The sequence below is a fragment of the Acartia tonsa genome, chromosome 5 (genome assembly GCF_053477335.1).
Source record: "Acartia tonsa isolate MP-2025a chromosome 5, ASM5347733v1, whole genome shotgun sequence".
In the NCBI taxonomy this organism is placed as follows: Eukaryota; Metazoa; Arthropoda; class Copepoda; order Calanoida; family Acartiidae; genus Acartia; species Acartia tonsa.
The window spans coordinates 30,213,814-30,241,785 of record NC_137264.1 but is presented as its reverse complement, the minus strand read 5'-3'; the positions used below and the strand labels follow the sequence as shown (position 1 = coordinate 30,241,785).

The window sequence follows — 27,972 nt, the reverse complement described above, 5'->3', positions numbered from 1 at the left end:
ATTGCAACACTACAACCAAAATATGACAAAAGTCCCCAAAGTTTTGAGCCAACGAATAAGAAAACTTCATTATAAAACTTTGGAGACTATTGTAAAAATTGCCTAATGTTTCCTTTATCCCTGAGATTATACAGACTATCCTTAAACTAATATTTACATTAAAGTAACAGGATGTTTATCAGTATCAACTGAACCGATATGCTTCTCCTTTACATTGAAGCTTATTTTACTCGCAGGAAAAGTTTTCATTTTGGGGAGGGGACTAACACTTTCAGCCCCCGGAAGGTATCACTTCCCTTAAATTCTTAACCTTCCCCCTCCCCCCCCTCTCCACCACATCTATTCATTAAAGTACTCCTAGGGTCATCTATGGGATTAGCCGTTAGTGACTTAAAAATAATTCAAGTGCAATGATATATTTACCAAATTAATACGATAATTTTGTATACATTTTTTATGAAAAAAAATTATTTTGCCAAAGGCAGCCAAAAAATAAGCAGCAAATATTTCAAAAATGCTCTGATAATCAGAGATCTACAGGGATAAGACGATTGTCGATAAAATGATATATATACATATATACAGTGTGTTTTTTTATGAGAACTTTTTTGAAAGCAATTTTACCTTACTTATAGTTATTAGAATTTAATGATTAATGGCTTATTCTCTTCTTTTTTATAACCTTTAATAGAAAAGCAAAAAATATTTCAGTTTTTATTCAAAAAGTACAGTAAATTAAAAAATTTAAAACTTAGGTGTCAACATCTAAAAATGGTTTTAGTGCATTTTTCTTATAATCTACCTTTGCAAGAATGGCTGCAAAACGCTTCAAAGTTGAGATATTGAGCTAAAAATTTATATAGATACTACTTGTGACATGTACTAGAACATTTTGAAATTTGAAGGCCATATCTCAACCAGGGAGGGAATACTGGCCCCCCAATGTACTCCCTCCATTCTTGGAAAGGGTAGAAGATTTGAGCATAAGAAAAATGCGCTAAAACCATTTCTCGTATTCATTTGAATCCGGTGGATAGGAACCGGTTCTCATCCATACGAAAAAACTATGTCTAGCATCGTATTATATCCAGCTTTCTACGAATATAGATATGTACAATCATAAGATTAAACCCATTTTTTTAGCCGGTGCCTTCTGCACCTCGGGGCTAAAAAAACTAGTTTTAATCTCATAATTGTACTTTCTATATCCGCGGAAAGCCGTTTATAATACGATGCGAGAAATAACTATTTTAGATGTTGACACCCATGTTTTGAAATTTTGAATTTACTGTACTTTTTAAATAAAAACTGAAATATTTTTTTGCTTTTCTGTTAATGGTTATAAAAAACGAAGAGAATAAGCCATTAATCATTAAATTCTGATAACTATAAGTAGGGTAAAATTGCTTTCAAAAATGCTCTCATAAAAAAAAACACTGTATATATATGTATGTTTATATATTAATTATTCCCATTGATGATTCACAAAATTACCCCTTCTTTAGTTTAGAATTAGTGGTTGAAACATTTAGACACTCAACTTAATGAACTAAACAATCACAAAACAATAAAAAGTCCCCAAGGTTGTTAATCTAACGAATAAGAAAACGGTATTATAAAACTTTGGAGACTAGACAGCACTCTTGGATAAGCCAACTTATAACACTTTGGGAACTATCCTAATCCTCCCTGGCGAAATGACAATGAGATTTTTTGGTAAATTTGTGGCAAACTTTATTCTTAATAAATTAGCACTTGGCAAAATTATACTGGAGAGATATTTCATTGAAGAATAAATTTTTTTTTTGCCCAAACTTTTCGTCAGCCAATAATAACAGATAAGTTAAACATTGTAAAAATAATATAGTAACTTAACTCGAGTTGTCAACGGCAGAAATTAGGTCCTGAGATGGTTTTAGGCCTGGAAAGGTTTATAACAATTTTATCTGTATTTCTTAAAATAAATTAACAGAATCTTTGTCTGTATGTATGAATGTCTGTCTGTACCGAAGGATCTTGCTAACCGATGAACCAATATGGTTCTCCTTTACAGTGAAGATTCCTATAGGTCCTGAGATCGTTCACCTTAATAGGGTAGCTTCTCATAGGTCCTGGGGAGGTTAATAACTATTTTATTTTAATCCTTATAATAAAGTAACAGGATCTTTGTCTGTATGTATGTCTGTCTGTACCTTGCTAACCACTAAACCGACATGGTTCTCCTTTACAGTGAAGCTTCCTATGGGTAATGAGATGGCTTTAGGCCATTTTATTTTTAATCCTTATAAAAAGTAACAGGATCATTGTCTGTATGTATCAAAGAAGATCGCTAACTGCAGAACCAATATGGTTCTCCTTTATAGGGTAGCTTCCAATAGATCCTGGGAAGGTGTATAACTGTTTTGAAGGAGGATATAAGGGGCTATTAAGGGGCGATGGAGAGGCTATGTAGAGGCTATGTTATATAAATTAAGGTAAGGGGCTTTTAAGTGGCGATGGAGGGCTATTAAGGGGCGATGGAGAGGCTATGTTATATAAATTAAGGTAAGGAGCTATTAAGGGGCGATGGAGAGGCTATGTAGCGGCTATGTTATATAAATTGGCTATTAAGGGGCGATAGAGAGGCTATATAGGGGCTATTTTATATAAATTAAGGTAAAGGACTATTAAGGGGCGATGGAGAGGCTATGTAGGGGCTATGTTATATAAATTAAGGTAAGGGGCTATTAAGGGGCGATGAAGAGGCTATTTAGGGGCTATGTTATATAAAATCGGGTAAGGGGCTATTAAGGGGCGATGGGGAGGCTATGTAGGAGCTATGTTATATAATTAAGGTAAGGGGATATTAAGGGGCGATGGAGAGGCTATGTAGGGGCTATGTTACATAATTAAGGTAAGGGGCTATTAAGGGGCGATGGAGAGGCTATGTAGAGGCTATGTTATATAAATTAAGGTAAGGGGCTATTAAGGGGCGATGGAGAGGCTATGTAGGGGCTATGTTATATAAATTAAGGTAAGGAGCTATTAAGGGGCGATGGAGAGGCTATGTAGGGGCTATGTTACATAATTAAGGTAAGGGGCTATTAAGGGGCGATGGAGAGGCTATGTAGAGGCTATGTTATATAAATTAAGGTAAGGGGCTATTAAGGGGCGATGGAGAGGCTATGTAGGGGCTATGTTATATAAATTAAGGTAAGGAGCTATTAAGGGGCGATGGAGAGGCTATGTAGGGGCTATGTTATATAAATTAGGGTAAGGGGCTATTCAGGGGCGATGGAGAGGCTATGTAGGGGCTATGTTATATATATTAAGGTAAGGATTATATAAATTAAGGTAAGAGGCTATTAAGGGGCGATGGAGAGGCTATGTAGGGGCTATGCTATATAAATTAAGGTAAGGGGCTATTAAGGGGCGATGGAGAGGCTATGTAGGGCTATGTTATATAAATTAAGGTAAGGGGCTATTAAGGGGCGATGGAGAGGCTATGTAGAGGCTATGTTATATAAATTAAGGTAAGGGGCTATTAAGGGGCGATGGAGAGGCTATGTAGGGGCTATGTTATATAAATTAGGGTAAGGGGCTATTTAGGGGCGATGGAGAGGCTATGTAGGGGCTATGTTATATATATTAAGGTAAGGATTATATAAATTAAGGTAAGAGGCTATTAAGGGGCGATGGAGAGGCTATGTAGGGGCTATGCTATATAAATTAAGGTAAGGGGCTATAAAGGGGCGATGGAGAGGCTATGTAGGGCTATGTTATATAAATTAAGGTAAGGGGCTATTAAGGGGCGATGGAGAGGCTATGTAGGGGCTATGTTATATAAATTAAGGTAAGGAGCTATTAAGGGGCGATGGAGAGGCTATGTAGGGGCTATGTTATATAAATTAGGGTAAGGGGCTATTTAGGGGCGATGGAGAGGCTATGTAGGGGCTATGTTACATAATTAAGGTAAGAGGCTATTATGGGGCGATGGAGAGGCTATGTAGGAGCTTTGTTATATAGATTAAGGTAAGGGGCTATTAAGGGGCGATGGAGAGGCTTTGTAGGGGCTATGTTATATAGATTAGGGTAAGGGGCTATTAAGGGGCGATGGAGAGGCTATATAGGGGCTATGTTATATAAATTAAGGTAAGAGGCTATTAAGGGGCGATTGAGAGGCTATGTAGGGGCTATGTTACATAATTAAGGTAAGGGGCTATTAAGGGGCGATGGAGAGGCTATATAGGAGCTTTGTTATATAAATTTAGGTAAGGGGCTATTAAGGGGCGATGGAGAGGCTATGTAGGGGCAATGTTATATAATTAAGGTAAGGGGCGATGGAGAGGCTATGTAGGGGCTATGTTATATAAATTAGGGTAAGGGGCTATTCAGGGGCGATGGAGAGGCTATGTAGGGGCTATGTTATATATATTAAGGTAAGGATTATATAAATTAAGGTAAGAGGCTATTAAGGGGCGATGGAGAGGCTATGTAGGGGCTATGCTATATAAATTAAGGTAAGGGGCTATTAAGGGGCGATGGAGAGGCTATGTAGGGCTATGTTATATAAATTAAGGTAAGGGGCTATTAAGGGGCGATGGAGAGGCTATGTAGGGGCTATGTTATATAAATTAAGGTAAGGAGCTATTAAGGGGCGATGGAGAGGCTATGTAGGGGCTATGTTATATAAATTAGGGTAAGGGGCTATTTAGGGGCGATGGAGAGGCTATGTAGGGGCTATGTTACATAATTAAGGTAAGAGGCTATTATGGGGCGATGGAGAGGCTATGTAGGAGCTTTGTTATATAGATTAAGGTAAGGGGCTATTAAGGGGCGATGGAGAGGCTTTGTAGGGGCTATGTTATATAGATTAGGGTAAGGGGCTATTAAGGGGCGATGGAGAGGCTATATAGGGGCTATGTTATATAAATTAAGGTAAGAGGCTATTAAGGGGCGATTGAGAGGCTATGTAGGGGCTATGTTACATAATTAAGGTAAGGGGCTATTAAGGGGCGATGGAGAGGCTATATAGGAGCTTTGTTATATAAATTTAGGTAAGGGGCTATTAAGGGGCGATGGAGAGGCTATGTAGGGGCAATGTTATATAATTAAATTAAGTGGCTATTAAGGGGCGATAGAGAGGCCATATAGGAGCTTTGTTATATAAATTAAGGTAAGGGGCTATTAAGGGGCGATGGAGGAGCGATGTAGGGGCCATCAAGTTGCAATGTAATATAAATTTGGAGAAGGAGCGATGAAGGGGCGATGTAGGAGCGATGAAGGAGCGATGGAGGAGCGATGGAGGAGCTATGTAGGAGCGATGTAGGGGCCATCAAGTTGCAATGTAATATAAATTTGGAGAAGGAGCGATGAAGGGGCGATGTAGGAGCAATGAAGGAGCGATGTAGGAGCGATGTAGGGGCCATCACAGTACAATTTAATATAAATTTGGAGAAGGAGCGATGTAGGAGCGATGGAGGGGCGATGTAGGAGCGATGGAGGGGCGATGTAGGAGCCATCAAAGTACAATGTAATATAAATTTGGAGAAGGAGCGATGAAGGAGCAATGGAGGGGCGATGTAGGAGCGATGGAGGGGCAATGGAGGGGCGATGTAGGGGCCATCAAAGTACAATGTAATATAAATTTGGAGAAGGAGCGATGAAGGGGCGATGTAGGAGCGATGAAGGAGCGATGTAGGAGCGATGTAGGGGCCATCACAGTACAATTTAATATAAATTTGGAGAAGGAGCGATGTAGGAGCGATGGAGGGGCGATGTAGGAGCGATGAAGGAGCGATGTAGCAGCGATGTAGGGGCCATCAAGTTGCAATGTAATATAAATTTGGAGAAGGAGCGATGAAGGGGCGATGTAGGAGCGATGAAGGAGCGATGTAGGAGCGATGTAGGGGCCATCACAGTACAATTTAATATAAATTTGGAGAAGGAGCGATGTAGGAGCGATGTAGGGGCCATCACAGTACAATTTAATATAAATTTGGAGAAGGAGCGATGAAGGAGCGATGTAGGAGCGATGTAGGGGCGATGTAGGAGCGATGTAGGGGCCATCAAAGTACAATGTAATATAAATTTGGAGAAGGGGCGATGGAGGAGCGATGTAGGGGCCATCAAGTGGGTTGTTATATAAATTAAGGTAAGGGACTACGGAGGGGCGATGGAGAGGCTATGAAGGAGCCATCATGGGGCTATAGCATAGCCTCTTATCATAAGAGGCGATATTAACGCCCCTTCAAAGGAGCTATTAAGAGGCCATGAAGGAGCTATAGCATAGCCTCTTATCATAAGAGGCGATATGAACGCTCCTTAAAAGGGGCTATCACATCGCTCCATATGATAAGAGGCTATGCTATAGCTCCTTGAAGGAGCTATAGAAAATCATCGCCCCATATGGAGCGATGTCATGGAAAGGACTATACCCCACAAATTTAATGAAAACATTTTAGATTCATCAAAAACATTATTAAATTTTCAACAACTAGCGGCTTCGCCCCTAGCCTCTAGGGGCTATGTCCCAAGAGGTTTGATCAACCTAATTTTTTGTATTTTAGATTTAAAAAGAAAAAGTAAAAAAAATTTTTTTGGGGGGAGGGGGTATTTTTCATTTTTTGGGGGGGTTAAGGGTTTCCCACCCCCCAAGAAAATAGCTTAAAACCATCACAGGACCAGTAGGTATATTCCCTGAAGAGTAGAGCCCAATCGGTTCAGTGGTTACTGAGATCTTAAGCTTCAGACGGACAGACAGACGGACAGACGGACAGACAGACAGACAGACATCGTTCTACTTTGTATTATAGATAACATTTTCATATGTACACACGTAAATCTAATTCCATGAATTTTGTAATTTATATTTATCGTACGTTCAGAATTTTTTAATACATGACATTGGTTTCCAATGAAAGTGTCTGGAGTTAAACATGTTTGCTAGTATTCAAAATTAGGAGATTAGGAAATTAAATGTAGAATGTAGATTAAAATATCCTTAATTTTCATAATAAAACGTATATTTACTCTGGTCATGAGAAACAGCAAGAATATATTTGTAATATAATAAATTTGACATAATCACACTCCACACAAGAAATCATATTTATTACTCGATATTTACTTTGCTAACAATGAGAGCCTAACATAAAAACTTTTCATAAATGGTGCTATAAAAAATTATTGAATGGACATCCAAGCGAGGAGAGCGGGGAGGGGATAATAATAATACCAACCAATCCTTATACTAAAGTAACAGGATGTTTGTCTGTCTGTGTGTCTGTCTGTGTGTCGGTGTGTCTGTACCGAAGGATCTCGCTAACCGCTGAACCGATCGGGTTCTCATAAGTCCCGGGAAGGTTTATAACTATTTTGGGGGAGGGTACCACCACCCTCCCAAGAGAAATGACAAAAAAATCGAAATTTTTTAAAATTTAGGGGAGACTTCAACGTAAAATAAGGTGGTATCGTACATAAAAAATTAACTTTAACAAACAAAAACATTTAAAGTGCCACTAGAGGCCTCTAGGGGCGTAGCCGCTAGTAAAATATAAAACAACAATAAATTATTGCCAAAAGCCACAAAGCTAGCTTATAGGGTATTTAACAGGATTTATGTCTGTATGTAATGACGGAATTCGCTAAACTTTGAACCTATGTATATGTTTTCTTTTCCAGTGTAGCTTCTCATAGGTCCTGGAAAACTTTACAACTATTTTGGAGGAGGGTTCCACAAATATCTCAAGAGAAATTGCTCCCTGAAAAAATGCCACCCTCCCCCTCCCCAAAAAACCGCTAGCATTAAAATAATATAACATTGAAGGAACGGAAAAGCTGTGCCATAGAAATAATTTGTGTTTCTGATTTTTTGGTATTGTGTTACATTATATAACAGACAAAAGGCTATATGGAGGACGGGAGATATCAGGAAAATGGCCTAAAACAATCCCAAGACATTTAAAAGTCTTCCCTAAAGAATACAATCCAGAAATTTCCAAGATCATTAGATTCAGTCAAAAAAAAACCTTACTACTTTATATTATTGGATGTATTGTATACATAAATAGGAATTGATTTTTTTCCTTTTAAATACATAAAAAATCAAATTAAATCTTTTTTTCTGACTATCCCCTGATCTATAAGAAGCATCAATGAAAAGTTATGCAATACTTTTAGAGCTGTTAGCAAGGTCGGTCAGTACAAACACACATCCTGTTAGGATTTTTTTTATAAAACGTTCTGGACCTTATATGATTAAAAATCCTCTAACAGCAAAGACGACATTTACTTTTTAGATTGACGTTTGGAAAGGTGACGTGTACGTTTACTCGAGAAAAAACAGCAGACAAAAATTATATTGAACATAATCACCACTCTCCAAACAAACTCATACAATTTTGGTACATTTTAAAAACAAATGAATATTTTTTAGGACTTTTTAGTGTTTTTAAGATAATTATAATGTATATTAAATGTTGCGTGAACAAAGTTCATTAAATTAAGTATATAAATGTGACTTTATTATTGTTAATTTTTGTAACTTAAGTACGTGGCTAACACTAAAATTATGAAAGTACAATTTTGCTTATTTTATTAAAAATATGCTACTGTTGATTGAAATTTTAATTAAATCTTAATATATTTAGCAATTTATAATATTTTTGATGAAGATTTAAGAAATTGTCCTACTTTTAAATTATTATGCTGTTTTTTACGCGGCTAGAGCTATATATTTCCCCAAATTAAATATTTTATTCACATTTATATATGGTATCCTATATTCGAACACCTTTTACTAAAACTATTTCAAAGCTCCTAAAAATAAGATTCTATTTTTGTACTTCGAATATTTATGGCTTTCGCGATCTTGGTAACGGCCTTAAACTTGGAAATGATCATATATAATATCTGTGTATTTTTGCAAAATTAAATTTATCACATTACCCGCAATTTTTCATATCTAAAGTAACATGGCCATACCTAACTATTTGGTATGCAAAATAATTTTCATTTTTTTTCAGATTTAGATAAATCTTTATTTTGTTTAACTAACAAGAAAGAAAATCGTCATGACTGACGGGCCATCTAAGTCAGATATCCACGCAATCTTCAAACGCCTGAGGGCTGCTGCCCCAAATAAGGTACATAATTTTCATTAAAAGTGGAGATTTTCTTTTATTAAGGTCAGTCCGTATGCCTTTTTATAAAGCATGTTAAAATTTGTCCCAACTTGCCTGAAGATTACTGTAACAGTTTGGTACAATTAAGAAATCATATAGCAATATAAATTTTACGTGACTTAATCATTACTTCTAAATCTGTAATAAGATGAAAATATTTTTTGTTTACACTATAAGATTTCGAGAATTAATAAAAGGATTAAGTTTTCCATTTTAGGAAATCTTTAACGAGATCCAAGTCTTGAGATCGTATTAGGCTATTTTTCTGCTTATCCCTAGTAAAGTAATACAAATACAATTATACCCCAGTAACTTATGAATAAACCAGCCGCTACGCCTCTAGAGGCCTCTAGGGGTACTTCAGGAGAGGGGATAACCTAGTTTTTATTTTAGATTTAAATAATTGTTTTATGTGGGGGGGGGGGTTACAACTCTTTTTTTTAAAACTTAAATTAAAAAAGGGGGGTGGACTCTCCCCTCCCTTGATGTAGTTATAAACCTTCAGTCCCTATGAGAAGCTTCCCTGTAAAGGTCAGCGAGATCCTTCAGAACACACAGACAAACGTCCTTTTTTATAAGGATTTGGTAGGTAAGATTTAAAATAATAATTTTTTAAAAATTCTTACCAACCTAGGTCTGTTTTGATTGTGGTTCCAAGAACCCGACATGGGCGAGTATCACATATGGAATCTTTATTTGCATTGATTGCTCTGGAATTCATAGGTAACTTACAATAAAATCTAATCTAGTTCACGGTAGGTAACTATTCCTGGGATCGATTATCTATAAAAATTACACATCGGCTATACTAGCTACCAAACGGCTGAACGTACATTTTATTACCATATATCGATCGTTAAAAGTTGCTTATTAGATGGCTTATAAATAATCTAGAATTGCTAAGATCCAGTGATGCACAGGGAGAGCTCGAAAGCACGCGTGTAATTGGCCTTATTTCGCGCATTTATGTGCACTGGGAGATAACTGCATTATTAAGGATTGGCTATTCTAGATTATTTTAGTCTTTTTTTGTCAGTCTAAATGATGTGCAAACATAATTAATACAAGTTTCAGCCGTTTAGATTTAAAGTTCGTAATTTTGTTCGTCTAAAATCTGATGCCTTTAGGTATATAATCTATTAATACTTAAATAGGGCAATTTTGGCTTTTTATAAATTTACCTAAATTTTGTTTTTCTTAGATCCATGTGAATTTAACCACTTAATTTGATTATACTTGTTATACATATTATTGTTTATTAAAAAAATGCGGGTAGGTATAGTATGCATCAATAAAAATATGATTTATATTTACACAAAGTAAAGATAGGGTAAAGCGGGGCGAACTCGGTGTTTTTTTCGGTTTTTTGAACCTGCAAATCGTAAAAATTATTTTTTTTAAATGGGACCAAGACCAGCAGAAAGATCTCGGAAAAGTCGATCAGGTCCTAAAAGGACGTAAACCTAGGACTTTGGGAAGTTTGTCAAAATTGATCTCTAAAACGGCACCGACTTCGCCCCGCCTTGAGGCGAAGTCGGTAGGGCATTTTCAAGCTTCGAAAAATCGATGACGTATTGATTTTATTACAGCATGCCCGAAAGGTAAAAGTTGCTAAATGTAAAAAAGAGTATGCACAAAAATTTTTATTAAGATAGGTAAATTTTTTCTACAAAAAAAAAATAATTTTTCCGAAGTACGCGAAATTTGACTTTTTTTTCGAAATTTTTTTTGATAAAAAACATAAAAATACTACTAGAAAAAATAACTTTTTATGACTTTAAAGGCCTGATCCTTAAAATTCAGGCAATTTTGAATAGATTTGGCCAAAAAAAAATTAGTTCTATTAGCAAAATTTTCTAAAAAAATCAAGTTGAAAAAAAGAGAAAAGTTTGGCAAAATCTGTGGTCGATTTTCCAGCTTAAAAAAACCTATGACATAATGATTTAATTACAGCATGCCCTAAAGGTTAAAGTTGCTAAATGTAATAAAGAGCATTCACAAAAAAAATTATGAAGATCGGACAATTTTTTCTACAAAAAAAAATATATTTTTTCTAATTACGAGAAATTTGACTTTTTTCTCTCGAAAATTTAACTTTTTTATATAAAATTGAAAAAGTTAGTATAAAAAGTGAAAAAACCGAATTCGCCCCGCTTCACTTTTAGTCGATTTAAGAAAAAACTATACAAGCTTTTTTAAAGTTTTAAACGGAAATGGATAGCCTATTAGATTCTTAATAAGTCCCCTGAAGACGTCTAAGCTCTAGCTCTTACCAATTTTTGTCCAACTTACCGTTTTTCCGACCGAAGCAAAAAAATCGAAAAAAATTTTTTTTGTCGTCCGACTTTAAGACCCAATAAGTACCCTAAAAATTCATCTCACAAAAATTTCATTTTATACTTTTTTGTAGGCAATTTAATAAGGAACAAATTTGATATTATGTTTTTTTCTGTCAGTCGATTAGAACATGGAGAAAAATGTCATTTAATGAAGGTGGTCAAAAAAATACCGACTTCACCTCAAAACCGAGATCGCCCCGCTTTACCCTAGTCATTTTAAACAAAAAAAAATTAATGGCAGACATTAATTAAGTTTGGAAAAACAAGAAATTATTATTTTATCATTTCATATTTTAGGTCGCTAGGTGTCCACCTGACTTTCATAAGGTCTACCAACCTGGACACCAACTGGAGCTGGCAGCAGTTGAGACAGATGCAGCTGGGTGGAAACGCCAAGGCCCTCACATTCTTCCGCTCTCACAACTGTGCTACATCTGATACTCAGGTATTATCATGGACCTAAAGGGAAAAGACAATAGCCGATAAATTGAAGTCCTCCAATTTGTTATGGTGACGAATAAGAAAACGTTATAAATTAATAAAACTTTGGGGACTAGTGTAATAAACAGCCCATTGTTCCCTCTCTCAATGGATATTATACACATAAAGGAATCACACATGTAAGATAATGAGAGTGCAACAATATTTCTCATGGATTCTCCTTCGATTTTAAGTGATAATCTAGAGAACCCAAGGTCCCAAGTTCATCCGCTTGTAATGGGATTCAAAACTTGAAGTATTTCTCATAGTCTAGATTGTAAATATTGAAGTAAAGTAAGGATTGTTTATAAAGCTAACAGACATTGAATTCCCCACTTGATATTTACAGCAATACCTATAGAGTTAAAATATTCAGCATGAAATATGATTGCCATAAGTTTAAATAGTCCATCTAATGATTACATCTCTAAACCAGTTTTACCCCGACAAAAACTGCATCACGGCCCCTGTGTACCTAGGTAGGTATTTTATTTTCAATTTGTAAGGTACTTATTTTTTCTTAAATCCAGATAATAGGAGAGTTTTTATATTTCAGGTGAAATATAACAGCCGTGCCGCTCAGCTGTACAGAGAGAAGCTTCATCAGTCAGCTGCACAAGCTATGCGTCTTCATGGTACAAAGGTGAGACAATCTACTATTATTCAATGGAATAGTTGTATGAAATGAAAGATTGTTCCTTTTTGAGACAAAATGCTGCTCTGGATGCACGAGTTAGCAGTCAATAGCATAATGTCAAATTGGCTCATATCAGAAAGCAACCAATATCATAAGAAATAGTTGCTTCGGCTCTGACCTCTAGGGGCTTCATCATATGAGTGAAGTCGAGGGTACCCATCAATTTATTTTTCATGAGGAGGGGGTCGATATGATTATTTTTTTTAATGAAAGTTTAAGAACAGATAAATACCTAGGTATATATCTAAAGAACAGTTTAGTTTACTTATCTTGTCTTTTGCATATTTCTCTATTATTTTCAGTTTCAAAGTTACTGTTCTTTTTTTACAGAGGAATACTTTATGATTTTACCCTAAACCTCTAAAACACACAAAATACCAAGATTTTTTTTACTATGAATTGATTCATGATCTTAATTTAGCTATGGCCAGATGAAATAGAGAAAAGGATAGAACAAAGTGTAAGTTTGGTTTGGATAGAGTTGCTTTAATTTTAATTAGTTTTGAACCCTTACAACTTTTAAACTTTTTGTATTTATCTCTTACTTACTTACTTAACTAACTAAAAATTAATAAAATACCTATTTGATTTTAAGTAGGTAATTTATAGTTAGATAAGTATTAAAATTTAAGGTAAAATAAAACACTTTCTTTGTTTTGTTTGTTTTATTTTAAACAATTTCTTATACCTAATACAAAAAAATTATTATAGGTCTAATTGATATTTTATCTAAACACGGAATTTTATACTAGTACCTAATCTACTTCAAAAATAATATTTCTATCAATTTTTAAAGCAATATCAAAAGGGTAATTTATAATAGTTTGAGAAAAAACTCCCCCCCCCCCCCCCCCCCCCCAACACACACACATAAACAAAGCATATGTTGGAGTATATAAAGTACAAAAAGTTTATTTAGATATTCAATTTTGCAATACTAGTTTATTTCTTTTGTACTTGTATTTTGTTAATTGCTTATTGTTTCACTAAATCCTCCACATTTAGAGCAAGATTCCCAGAATTATTATTTTTTTTCTCTCTTATAGCCAGGGTTCCGGAGCCGGAGCCGGGAGCCGGGAGCAGCAACATTTTTTGTGGAGCCAGAGCCGTATTTTTCGTTAGAAACGGCTCCGGCTCCGGACTAGCTAAAAATGATTTTTTAAAGTAATATTATAATTTGGCAACGGTCTATTTCCATATAATAAACTGAAAAACTATTGTTACTTAACACATAGACACACATCCTTCTACTTTTATATAGCTTTAATCAAATAAAAGCAAAATATTTTATATTATTTATTTTATTTTATCAAATTCAATAATGAAAAAAAATTTATATATTAATTTTAAGGTAGGAGCCGGAGCCGGAGCCGCATCAAAATCATACGGCTACGACACCCTGCTTATAGCAGTCACTAATGAAATAAATAGGTATCTGAAAATAGCAATAAAAATGCACAATTAAAATATTTTTTTTTGTTTTGATTTGTTTTTGTCTGTTGTGTTTTATTTTTTAATTTTCTAGTGTTTTTTTTCTATCTTTTTACACTTAATGGCTACATTAAAAAATAAAACTGTGAAGAAATTTAAAAAAGGGAGGAGGCGGATGTGCCACTTTTTGAACCGAAAGGTAAAACGTGCATGATCTCAGCCCATAAAAGAGTTATAACTCTAAAATTCAGCACAGCAGTTGCTTTTGTGGAGAACAATATGGAACTGTGAATAAATGGCGGCGGAACCGCCGCTTCCGCCGAAAACCGCCTTTTCCGCCGAATTTTTTTACCTCTTTACGCCAAATTAGACAGTTCTCAATTATCCAGGGTTGGCAGGAAAAGTCTAGGGCAGTTAAAACCACATGGTTTTGACCGGTTTTAACCACCAATAAAAGTCAACAAAAATCCTTAACAAAAGTCCACCTTGAAAAAAATGCTGCTTTCGCCTCCAAAAAAACCCTAAATCACAACTATTTCTCATGAAACTTCTTATTTTTTTTTTTTAATGCCTGTACGTACACACAGCATTAAAATATTGGAATTTACAACAAAAAAGACTTATTTTCAGAAAGCAACATTTTTAATTCAAAAATGTATTTAGGTATGAGAGAGGCAATAGTGAGATGATTTCTTGGTAGTACAGATACTCTACAATTCTCTTGAATGAATGAACGATAGTACCTAAAAAATTTATGCTTGCCTCTTAAACTATATATAAACTATATAAACAGATATAATTTTTTTTACCTATTAAATGTGCTACAAAATTAAGCTATGAAACATAGAATAAGAATTCAGAAACTAACAAATACTTTTAGCTTAAAATAGGAACAGTGATCTTTTGACTTAATAATTTTACATTTTTGTCGATAAGTTAATTTTATAATTTAAGAGGCAATCATAAATTTTATACTAACGTTCATACAGAAATGTAGAGTATCTGTACTACCAAGAAGTCCTCTCAGCTCACTATTGCCTCTCTCATACCTAAATACAAAAGATTAGGTCAATAAGTTGACATTTACGGAGATTATTTTTTAAAAATTTACTTTTTGCTTGTGGATACCCAATTTAAAGAAAAAATTTGAAACAATAAAGAAAATGAGGCACTGTTTTCCAAAATTCCAAATTTTACTAGGTACTTGAATACAACTTGCTAACAGAATCTCAGTTTTTTTTAGAATTCCTTTTTGTTGATTTCAACTAGTGGAACTGACACAATCACCCTCCCCCGCTTTGTCCAGAACTGAACTAAACACTTTAATTTCAGAACAGGATCTGGAACGAGAATTCTCCTATGTTAACCCTTTTCTTTACTTTCAGTTGCACATAGACACTGGAGATTCCGCCGCGGACACTTCTGAAGAAAAGCCGAAGGAAGATGACTTCTTTAGCACTCACGAGCAGTCAGCTGCTCTCTCAGCTGTTCAGGATGACGTCATACCAACTGCAGCTGTGGCGGTTAAACCTGCACAGAACGGAAATAAGGTAGGTTGCGAATCTTTGTTTTATCCTTCCAAGTTAAAGGTATATAGATGTTGCAGGAAGGATGTTAGAGCATTTAATATTGGTATATTTTCAGTCCATATGCCTTTCTTCTCCTCTTTAATTAAAGGCAACGAAAACAAGTTTTTAACACTATAATTATGAATTTAACGTCCATTGTTCTTTCCCTGTTTCCCTGATGTTAACCTTTATACAAATTTAACACACACACCCGTACTTTACTTTTTCAATCATTTTAATAGTTGTTTCTCGCATCGTATTATAAACAGCTTTCCGCGGATATAGAATGAACAATTATTCGATTAAAACCAGTTTTTTTAGCCCCGAGGTGCCGAAGGCATGGGCTAAAAAAGCTGGTTTTAATCTTATGATTGTACATTTTTATATTCGTATAAAGCTGGATATAATACAATGCTAGACATAGTTTTTTCGTATGGATGAGAACCGGTTCCTATCCACCGGATTCGAATGAATACGAGAAAGCTTGTTACTTAATCATCATTTCTATAGGTACCTAGAATAAATAGATTAGCTATGATTATTAAAACTATGTAACTGTTGTGGTGCATTTTGGTTTTGTTGCGGCTCTGAAAATAACGGTTCAGGCTCCTACCTAAAATCAAATTTTTTTTTCCCTAAGTCTGTTACATAGGTATTGACTTTTGAAGGTTTTAAAAGTTAAGTTTTTGAGAAAAAAGACTTGAAACACTTAAAAGGGTTTTTGATGGAGAGGGCAGAAAATAGCTGTAAATCATTTAAAGGCATGAAATTTATAAAATAAAATAGCTTCAAACTATCCAAGGAACTAGATAAAAAAAATTCGTTAAAACGGAGAATTTAATCTGTTCAGAGGTTAGCGAGATCTTAAATCACCAACAATTTATTATATTTAGAATGTTGATTGTGACGGAGCCCCCAATGTCGAGTTGGCCCTATCAACCTCACCACCAGAGGATGCTAAACCTGCCCCTGCAGCTGTCAAAAAGTCAACTATTGGTATATATTTCTTTTTTATTGTATACATTTATATGTACATATGTAAGTCGCAGATATAAACCGGTTCTGACCCTAGAAGAAAAAACTCCTTGTTATGTACATTTAGAATTCAACAATTCTTAGGTAATTTTTTTTGGGACCTGAATCTAAATAGATTTAAGAATTTTACTTTTTACCATATGTTGGATTAGTTTATAGCCATTTGTTAACAGTTTACCATCTAAATGCTTTAAGTAATCAAAAAAAGGCGACGAAAATAAAGGACAAAAATACACGAATTTAGTGGGTACCTACGCATTAATCCTTTCTTACTGTACTATTCTTGAAATTACAATTACTTTTTTGTAGGAGGAAGGAAGCCAGCCCCCAAGAAGGGTGGTCTGGGTGCTAAGAAGGGCCTGGGAGCCACCAAGGCCACCAAGAACTTTGCAGAGATTGAGGCGGAGGCAGAAATGGCTGACAAGATTGCTAGCTCCAGAATGGAAGTTAAGGTAAATTAAGATATATTAATACTATATACGCTCCTCGAAGCCTTAAGGAAAACTTAAGGTGGGAGGTAGAAAAACGACCCTCCCCATTTTTAATTTGAGTTTGAAATGGAAAGTAAAAAAGAAATATTCTTTTTTTTTTGGGGGGGGGGGGGCATTTTTAATTGGGAGGGTGGAGATAAACTCCCAAAAAATAGTTAATAATCTTCCCTGGACCTGAGAAGCTTCACTGTAAAGGAGAACTATATCAGTTCAGCGGTTAGCGAGATCCTTTGCTACAGACCAAAAGCCTACTACTTTATATAAAGGGTAGGTATATGATATTTTATCTAAAACTAGCGGTTACTGCCCCCAGATACCTGAAGTCACACTTGATGATATTGGGGGAGGGAAATCGAAAGAAAAAAGTAAGAAAAAATGTGGGGGAATTACCTACCTACCTACTTAATTTTGTAGAATATTACTTCAAAAGGGATTGAAAATTGTTGCTTTATCAGCTAGTACTTTTGTGTAATGGTTGAGTTACAATGCTAGGATAAATTTTATGTCCAGCTTTAAGATAATTTTAAAATTACACATCAGACACAATATCTAACTTATGCTTATTCGATAAAAGTAAACCCTTGCTTGATTTTGACAGGTGTCTCATCTTTGACCTACCCTAAGAGGGAGATAGGTTGTGCTAAAGTTCCGTAAAGGTGTTAGTTTTAAGGCTTAATAATTGAATAGAACCATAGACAAATATTATCGTTCTACCACCTACTGTTTTTAAGCCTTAAAACTCACACCGGTACGGAATTTTAGCACAACCTACCTCCCCTTTTATCAAACCTTATGTATTGCCGGTTTTACCCTCTGTTTCTGTGAGTACATTCGAACTATCAATCATTTTAGCTACCTAACCTAATTTAAACAAGAAATGCTAATACTTGCAAATATTAAAGGTTGCGCAGCCAGCAACTAATCCAGAGGAAGAGGCTAAGACAGTTGCCAACATGAGACTTGCATACCAGGTACATCAATTATAAAAAACAATGGGGAGCATCCCTCTCCATTGTTATGATTCAGCTCATTCATTGATTACTTATGATGATGAAAATTATTCGTTTTTTATTATTTACTTAACCGAACCTATCACAAAATAATCTCCAAATAAAGGTATTTTTGAAAGTTAGTTTGGCTTGTTTTCCACTACTAAATATAAATAAATTGGCAATATTTTACACATATATTTATTTTTAATGAAGGATCTATCACTAAACCAGCAGAGAGAAGCAGAGAAGTTGAAGAAAACAGATCCTGTAAAAGCTGCCCAACTTGAACGCCTTGGCATGGGATTCGGAGGTAATCACAACTTTTCTTATGGTCTCTAATCAGTATTTATCTGAAAAAAACTACCTGGGCAGGCATTGCAAAAGTTCTATTTTATAGTTATGAACCCGTGTATTTAGCATGTTGTGTAGGATTTGAAGAGGAAGAAAAGTATAAAATAGCATAAAACTATCCCTAGACTCAAATTTGAAATATCTTGATCCATCTCGACACCTATATGAAGCTTCCGTAAAATAGAGAACACAATACGTTCTGGAGAACAAATAAACCTATTTCTCGTATATATTCGAATCCGGCGGATAGGAACCGGTTCTCATCCATACGAAAAAACTATATCTAGCATCGTATTATATCCAGCTTTCTACGAATATAAAAATGTACAATCATAAGATTAAAACCAGTTTTCTAGCCGGTGCCTTCGGCACCTCGGGGCTAAAAAAAATAGTTTTAATCTCATAATTGTACATTCTATATCCACGGAAAGCCGTTTATAATACGATGCGAGAAATAACTATTATTTTAATAACCGAGTTAAAACATAATTTAGAAAACAAAATTGATTTGACAAACTTTGAGTATTGTATCTAATCTTAATTGCGAAATGAGTTTTTAGATATTTGATTCCGTAGGTACCTACCTAACTATTTTTGTTTTTATAGGTTTTGGAGGTGGTTCTAATTCACACAGCTTGTTGTCCAATATGGGAGAAATAGTACAGGTGACTTTTTGACTAATAATTTTTGTTAAAAATTATCCATGAAAAAGCATTGAAATTTTAATGCATGATGTTTTTGAATTCAGATTCTTTCTGGTTCAATCTAATATGCAAATACAGTACACATTCAATTATGAAGATATCTTGCTCTCAAATTAATTCTAAAACTTCCCCTTTAGATTAGAAAAACTACTTGTGGCTTCGCCCCTTGCATCCAGGGACTCGGTATTCTAAATTTTTGAGGGAGAAGCTATAGCCTAAAACCAATCTAAGACTGTAATTACAGAATGAAATAGACAAAGGCCATTTTGGTAACTGACTCAAGTTTCCCTAAAATAAGATAAACTAAACCTTAATTTTTGAATAATAGGATTGCAGTTTTGATATTATTTGTATCTGCTCTATTTTATTCAACTTATCTATAAAGTTATAAACTTAAATTAAAATGTTTTATTCCTAAAAAATCGATAGAATCATAGGTAGGTATTATCTAAATTAATTTTTAACTTATAGACAAATGTGGCTTAAATTGACTGATTATATTCCAGGAGGAGCCGACCAACAGCATCAGCTCAAAGGCCAGCAGTGCAAAGGATGAATTCTTTGATGATTTCGAAATTGTTGATGCTGAAAAAGAGGTAAAAGATTATTCATGGTTGAAAGAGCATTTTGAGGGGTTGGGGAGTCGATCACCTAACCATTTATTGGAAGTTTTCCACCTCCTACCGCCCAATCTCCCTCCTCTGTCCTGCAGCAAAAGTCCTTGAACGCCTACTCCTCCCCTACCTTAAACAATCCCTCTCCACCCACCCCTCACAACACGGCTTTAAACCCCTCCACTCCACCACCTCCTCCCTCCTCAACCTTTCCACCACCATTGCCAATGGCTTCAATCAAAACCTCCCCCCCAGCCGCACAACTGTTGCCTCCATCGACCTTTCCAAAGCATTTGACTGCATTCCCATCCACCTCCTTCTCCAAAAAATCTCCTCCTCCAACCTTCATCCCAACATCATTAGATGGCTATCCTGCTACTTGCGTGGCAGGATGGCTTTCTGTTCCTATCAAAACACCAATGCCTCTCCTAAAATTGTCCACACTGGCGTCCCCCAAGGCTCTGTTATCTCCCCAGTCCTCTTCAACTTCTACATAGCAGATGCCCCCCACATTCCCCCTGCCCACACCTCCTCCTATGCCGACGACCTTAACTCCTTCCACTCCTCCCCTAACATCCCCCAGTCAGTTGAATCCATCAACTCCCACCTCTCCTCAATCGCTGACTGGGCCTCCACCAACGGCCTCTCCATAGCTCCCAACAAATCCACTGTCACCCTCTTCACTTCTGACCGCAAGCACCAATCCAACCTCCATCCTCAAGTCCAAATCAACGGCTCCACCCTTCCCCTTGAGAAAACCCCTAAAATCCTTGGAGTAACCTTTGACACCTTTTTCAATTTCAGTTCCCATGTCTCCACCATTTCCTCAAAAATTTCCTCCCGCCTTAGAATCCTCAAATGTCTAGCTGGCACCAAATGGGGCCACCAGAAGGAGACTCTCCTCACCACCTACAACACCCTCCTCCGCCCCATCACCACCTATGCCTGTCCTGTTTGGTTCCCTTACACCTCCTAAAACAACATTGACAAACTCCAAATCCTCCAAAACCAAGCCCTCCGCATCTGTACTGGTTCCACTAAAAAATCTCCCATCAGCCACCTCCACCAAGAAACCAAAATCCTACCAGTACGGAACCACCTTTCCCTTCTTTGTTCCCAATACCTGGCCTCCTCCCTCCGCCCCTCCCACCCATCCTTCCACAACGTCACAACCCCCCCTGGCCCTAGATCCAAAAAATCCACCCTTCAATCCATGTTCCTTCCTACTCTCCAACCTTTTCTTTCCCCCGACAACACCCTCCTTCCCACAAACTACAAATCCACAATCTCCAGACTCCACACCTCAGCTGTCACCCAAGCCATAAATTCTTACCCCCCTAATCCTGTCCTTAATCAAGCTCCCCCTGACATCAACCCCTCCGAAATCCAACTCCCCAGGCACTACAGAACCATCCTCTCCCAATTAAGATCCAACTATTGTCCTAAACTCCAAAGCTACCTCCATTCCATCAACGCTTCTCTTACCCCCAACTGCCCATCCTGTCCTGTTAATCCTACCCCAGAAACAGTCCAGCACCTCTTTTCATGCCCAAATAATCCTACAAATCTTACTCCTATGGACCTCTGGCAAAATCCCACCCATGTAGCTGCCTTCCTCTCCTCCCATCCAAGTTTCACCAGCCTTCCTCCCCTCCAACGCCCCCCTCCAGAGCCCCCACCATAAGCCCACGCCCCCCCCTCACCCCACTGATGACTACCCGGACCGGAAACTGACTATGAGCAGCCAAAACAACAACAACATAAGAAAATGAAGAGCGAAAAAAATTTTCTCTTGGGAGGGTGGTGATACTTTCCCCCAAAATAGTTTTTAAGCATTTGTGTATATCCTGCACAAGAATATTTTTTTCCCCGGCTGCAAAATATTGTATTACAATCCCCCCCCCCCTTCCCCACCCCGCCCCACCCCCAGTTTTTTCCCAAAGGAGGGGAAAATATTGAAATGTTTTCAGTGCTCTACATTTTATTCATTGTTTACCCCCCTCCCACATACATATTTTCTAGGTTTTCTACCTTCCACATCTTTATTCGAGATATACACCCCTGCATTTAAGATATGCTAATCATAATGTAATGAAACAATTTTCAGGATCTTGGATCATGGCGTACCTCCCGTGTAGACGAGGTGTGTCCACCAGCTTCCAGAAACCAGAACAAATCCTCCTGGGAACAGGGACCTTATCCATATTTAGTATTACCATTAATAAGTGATATGTACCTCTATATGAGTCCTACATCAAGAATGTTGACAAGCGCTCTTTCAAATTTTGTAACTGATTGAATTTCTAAATATGATATAAACCTAAGATGGAGGTGTTTTTCCTTTACCTGAAATAGCCTAAAACCGTCCATCCAAGCACATGAAATTCTCTAAGAAGCACAACTTTGCCACTTTAATTTTGATAGAACTAGTTGTTGATCCCCCCTATTATTACGTTTTAATAATATGGATATTGAGTGAACAGGATTTAAACGAGAACATAAGAAAATCTACCACAAGTAGCAATTCTAACTGGGGAAATGAAAACACGTAAGTTTTCTAGTATTTTTATACATAATAGCGCAGCTACTCTATAACTTGGTTGTGTCTGTACAGTACATTGCAGTCTAAATTTAAAGCAAGTTAGGTATCTACTAATCTAATGTATTTAAACTAGAAAATAATATAAAATTTCACCCTCTAGTGATAAAAAAAATAGAGGCGTAGAGACTAATTATTTTTTTGATTTTTTGCGAATATTACACTTCAAACATGTTTAAATCTTCTCTTCATCAATGAACTGAAATATAGACCGACTGTAAATTTTTGTATTTTATAATAACAAGTTGATATTTTCAGAAGGCGTGCTGCGCCTGTAACATCAAGTGTATCATCAAGTATGGAGGCGAGCAAAAAATTCGCAAATGCCAAAGCCATCTCTTCTGACATGTTCTTTGGAGACCAGGACGGAGTAAGTTTTCTTTTTTAGGAATAGATATATTACCCTAGATGGTCTTTGTAGATGAGGCACAATAAGACGTTCAATCTAAAATATAATTTCTAGCAAATGATTTTTTTTGTTTATCTATGATTGTTTTAAAAATAGTTATTTAAAAGTTTATTGCTGACCTATTTAATACCTAGGTAGATGAAATATAAATTCAACTGCCATTTCGTACAAAAATGTGTGTATTTTCTAACCAATAATGTGGTCAAATTGTTTCTCATTGGTTCCTATTGGTCCAATTAGGAAATTGTTTATCTAGACGTCATATTCTTATTTTGTGTCCTGTGCAGGACAAAGTAATTTGAGTTAGGGGAATGCCTTGGCGCATTTTATTTCTTTTATTTATTACCTAATTCAATTCAATTGTTTACTTCTTTTGTAGGATAGTAAAGATGCTAACCTGAGTAGATTCCAAGGTTCTACCGCCATCAGTTCAGATATGTACTTTAATAGGTAAGGTTAATTTCTGCAGTTTTATCTACAATTAGGATATGTTTGTCCTTGCATGTAAGATTCATAAAAATAGTATTGTTTATTGATTATTTGAAAAGAGTGATTACATAATCAATTTATAATCACAAGTAAAGTTGTTTGTGTTTATAACGGGAATAGAAATCTGAAATAGTAGTTACTTGAATGAGATACGATGTGGAACTCTAAGGAAACTCTAAACTTCTTTTTCTGCACTTGACAATTGATTATTTTTGTTCTTAAGAAAGTTAACAAAAAATCCGTAAAGTTTTACATTTGTAATGGAAAAAATGTTTTCAGTTTTCTTAATTTTTACATTTTTTCCCCTCCAACTACTTATTTTTTATTCCCCCCCCCCCCCCCCCTGAGCCGGGGATCCCATGTAGAATATACACCCCTGTACAAATAATTAAATAAAAGAGAAATATTATATCATTTTACCATTGAAAATTTTCATCTATTGTATCCGTGCCTAAATTTAGTTTAAAATGATATTCAGGGATACAGGGAGTGGTGGTATGTCAAGATCTTCTAGTACATATTCATACAACAGCATCCAGGCCCCGGATATGGAGGATGTCAGGGAGAGTGTCAAGCAGGTATTGTCAGTCATACAACCTACATAATTTTGTTCCAAAAGTAGCGCAGCAATCATTATATACCAATAAAAAAAGTACATGTATATTATAATTATAAAAACCTTGTCCTTGCTTACAATTCAACTCTGAAGCAATGATACCCCACCCTCTTCTACCCTTAATTTCAATTTTGTTCAAAATTAGGGAGGGAGTGGGGCATCAGTGCTTCAGAATTGAGTTGTTAGCTAGCACCGAAATCTTTCTAATGGAAGCTTGTTTTTCCTTGTTGTATTTATAAAGGTCTGTAAAGGCAGAATTAGCTGCTATTAGAAAAGTTATGCGGTGATTGTAGATCTCCTAGATACCCTAGACTGCGTAGAGCCTTTAGACCTTATGTATGCCCACTTATAGACGGAAGTACGGACATTCCCAAGTTATAGGATAGTTTCGCTACTTAAAAAAAAACTTTTTCTCGTTTATATACCTATCTATCATTTTTTACTTCTTTATCTTATTTTTTTTAACAAACTTGAAATTGTCGAAAATTTGACTATTTTGGTATGTAATCAAAGGGAAGTAGGTATTAGGAAATAAAGAAAGTGGGTTGAAAGAAAAGAATCCTAGTCCCTTTGTTCCCGATACCATAGCATATTTGATTATAGAATAGAAATATTGTAATTACACAAATACAAAGGTGATTGGATAAACAAATAGCAATATTTTATGTTCATATTATTTCTCCAGTTAAACATTGCTTGATATAAATTAAACTAATAAGACAAATTATTGGATAGAATAAGGTATGAACTAAAGCATGTATATATGTATGATGACAGAAGGGACGATGCAGGATCACGCAGTTATACGCAATACGAAAAGGGTGAAGCATTTTTCAGGTCTTAATTTTCGCCTTTTATAAGAAGGGAATTTTACAGGGTGGGGGGGGGGGGGGGTGTTGGACCCTTCCCTGAATTTTATATGAGGGTTGGACAAATGTCATAAAACGCTATAATTAATATATAAAAATTGCAGCACCCCTATCGTATCGTGTATGAACGCGAGATCCTGCATTTTATCTGAGGCCATCTATATGTGTAATATATCAATAACACTAATTTTAGGGCGTTAATAAAGTAGCAGGTCGCCTTTCTAACATGGCTTCGGGTGTTATGAATCAAATTCAGGTATAAAAACTTTTATTACTTTACAGGGAAGCATTGCATTAGGCAATCCATTAAAAAAATAGTAAGAGGGTAGGTCCATATATACTGAATAGCGTTTAATTAAAAAAGGAATTTCAATTTCTTTGGATGTTTGATATTATATTTCCCAAGTTTATCACACTAGGTTAGGTAGTATGAGTGAGCATATAATTAAGTTATTAACATAATATTGCATACTTATCATCTTTGTTTATTAGAGGATTTTTGATATAATGAATTTTTTGCATAACCTATACCTACCTATTTTTAAAACATGAACATTTTTTTAATCTCTTAAATGTGCTTTTTAATGCTTAAATTGCACAGATACATGGAAAGCTTTATTAAGGTAAAAAATATAAATATATTAAAAAGTAGCATGGAATATATTAATGTTTGGAGATAAATCAGCTACTTGTTTTATGTAAAAGTTTAATCTTCTTTATTTTAATAAATTTTTTTGCTTATGAAATTAGAAAGTAAAGGGAAAGTCAAGCTACCCACCTCCATAGTAAGTTTACAGAGTGTTATGGCTTAGGTTATTTTTAATATACAATTTTGAAACAGAAATAATAAGTAGAGGTATGTTTATTGTAGAGATCTCGACATTAAGGTATGAAGGACATTCACATCATATTTAGCTTCTCATAAAAAGATATCAAGTGGAAATTTATTTTATCAACTGTTTCTAGATAGCTATTACATAAAGTATATTTCATACCTCTAATACGAGATCTCTATAATAATGATACTTTTCTAATGAAAACCATATATTTTGTAAAGCCGATTTCTGCTTTAAAATTGTGATAAACTGTTAAAGTTTGACTTTTGAAGTTTGAAGTTGATGATTTTCAATGCTTTTTTTATTTAAAAGGGTACATTTACGGGGAGTTGATTGTTTTCATTTCTTTATTTAATACAAAGAAGGGCTATTATAAGATCATGAATATGCATAATTAAATTAACAGTTTTATGAAATAGGACCAAAATATTATTTTTTCCGGATTGTTTTAAATTGCTTCACTTTTTATGAGTTTTAATTGCACTGTATAGTTTGAAAAGTTATAAAAGCACTAAAGTTTGGTTATGGATTTAATTTAAAGTTTTCAGGATTTAATAAAGTGTTGGGCTTTATGGTGTGTGTTATTTCTTTTTGTTTATCTGTCTTTTTTTGCCTTGTATTCATTATGATAATTGGAGGAGCTTTATATAATATTTTGAAGGGGATGGGCATTTGTTCTGTTTCAGCAGGGGTGTTATTCAATCTCCTTGAGGGGGTTTGAAAAGATATTAATTAAGAATTAAGTCGGCCCCCAACATTTTTTTTTAAATTTCCACATGAAGGTTTTCTTCTAAGTTTCATTCTAATTGCCTTAAAAGAGTTGTTGAGTAACCTGCTCCCTGCAAAAGCTGGAAGACTGCGCGCCCGTCCCCATTTTTAAAGGCTAAATATTCAGAAAAACAATCAAGGATAACCACACTATAAAGTTTAATTAATTAAAAGTTTAAAAGTTTGAATTTTAAATATTTCAGGACCGCTATGGCTACTAGAACAGCAAAGCTTAAATCTATTATCTCTGCTCTACTGCTGCTGCGTTGGTTCATGCATAAACTTCATCCTTGTCACCTAGATACCCCCCAACATATAGTTTTTTTTATGATCAATTCCAGTGGTAAAAAAAATTTAAGTGATTTTAAAACATCAAAATTTAACAGCTTTTGCTGTAGTTTAGTAGTTTGGGCTTATGCAAAATTAAAATTTTCATTTTAAGCATATATTATTTTTTTTTATTTACTATTTATAAAATAAAAGTTAGAAATATTTGTTAATAAAATGCTACCTTATAAATTGTTGCCAACTAGTTTAGATTAAGATTAATATGTTTTATTTATCATGTACAGCAAGGTACAAAAATAATATTTTTTTTATTCTTATCAGGAAAAAAAGGGGGGGGGGTATTTTTTCCTTTTGTCCAAACATTTTCAAATAAGTTGGCTATTTTTGATTTTTGAAACAAAAATTAGCATATTACCGCTCCCACCCCCTCCTGTAATCTCATTCTAATCTTAAATCTAGGGGAAAAAATAGTTTAATGAAATTTAAATAAACACACTTTCTTAATAAAATACCTATAAAAATATTTTAGTGCTCTTTTTCTAAATACAACACTTGTTAATACATAAAATGATAAAATAATTACATAAGAAACATTATATATATCTATTTATCCTATGTATTGTTTATTTATTTTATGTTTTTTTTCTGTGGTAATATTATAGTTTATGTTTTATTTTTAAAATTTTATATTTTTTGTCTGCAGTTGTTTGATATTTATTATGTTATATATCGTATTATGCATTTTTAATTTACTGTAATTATTGTTTGAATTTAGGGTCTCTATGTATAAATTAGTTAAACACTGATAACTAAAAATATATAAGAAATACAAAAAGTCTTTAAAAAACTGAGACCCAATAATGAAAAGTGTGGCTAGAGTAAACGCGCTAAAAATCGTTCTTTTTGCACTTTTCTGTAATCTGTGTGCTTGAATGGGACTTGGTTATTCTAGATTATTTGTTTTTTTGTCTTTAACCAAAAGCCTTAAAAGTTATCAAGGACTTTCCCTTCTGACATAATTCCAATTTTAATTCTATAAAATCGATGAAATATTAAAGAATTTTGATGTAACTGTAAGAAAATTTATTTTATTTTTAATCTGTGGACCCTATGGTTTTAGTTCTATTTATTATGTAATCTAATCCTGCGTTTGAATAAAGATTTTACCTTTCATTATTCTTATGTTTTTATAAACATACCTTTTCTTTAATTAGGTTAGGTCCGTATGTAAC

General features: G+C 35.0%; 1 protein-coding gene across 7 annotated transcripts; it reads left to right on the top strand.

Moving 5' to 3' along the window:
* The first annotated feature begins 9,001 nt into the window (after positions 1 to 9,001).
* On the top strand, positions 9,002 to 27,913 carry ArfGAP3 (ADP-ribosylation factor GTPase activating protein 3). 7 transcript variants are annotated; one of them, XR_013879796.1, is made up of 21 exons: positions 9,002 to 9,125; positions 9,799 to 9,887; positions 11,801 to 11,948; positions 12,540 to 12,626; positions 13,102 to 13,140; positions 15,497 to 15,661; positions 16,573 to 16,675; positions 17,024 to 17,166; positions 18,108 to 18,176; positions 18,411 to 18,507; positions 19,155 to 19,213; positions 19,759 to 19,848; positions 21,974 to 22,058; positions 22,351 to 22,414; positions 22,724 to 22,835; positions 23,254 to 23,324; positions 23,842 to 23,941; positions 25,042 to 25,104; positions 25,599 to 25,633; positions 26,656 to 27,028; positions 27,270 to 27,913. XR_013879796.1 is itself a non-coding variant. In XM_080161262.1 (20 exons), coding segments are annotated over exons 1-20 (1,689 nt in total). In that variant the 5' UTR covers positions 9,002 to 9,053; the 3' UTR covers positions 26,657 to 27,913. The 7 variants fall into 7 exon arrangements, 5 of the variants coding, with proteins under 5 accessions (XP_080017388.1, XP_080017387.1, XP_080017390.1 ...); XR_013879797.1 differs by lacking the exon at positions 25,599 to 25,633; XM_080161262.1 differs by having other exon boundaries at positions 22,727 to 22,835; positions 26,656 to 27,913.
* The last annotated feature ends 59 nt before the right edge of the window (positions 27,914 to 27,972 follow it).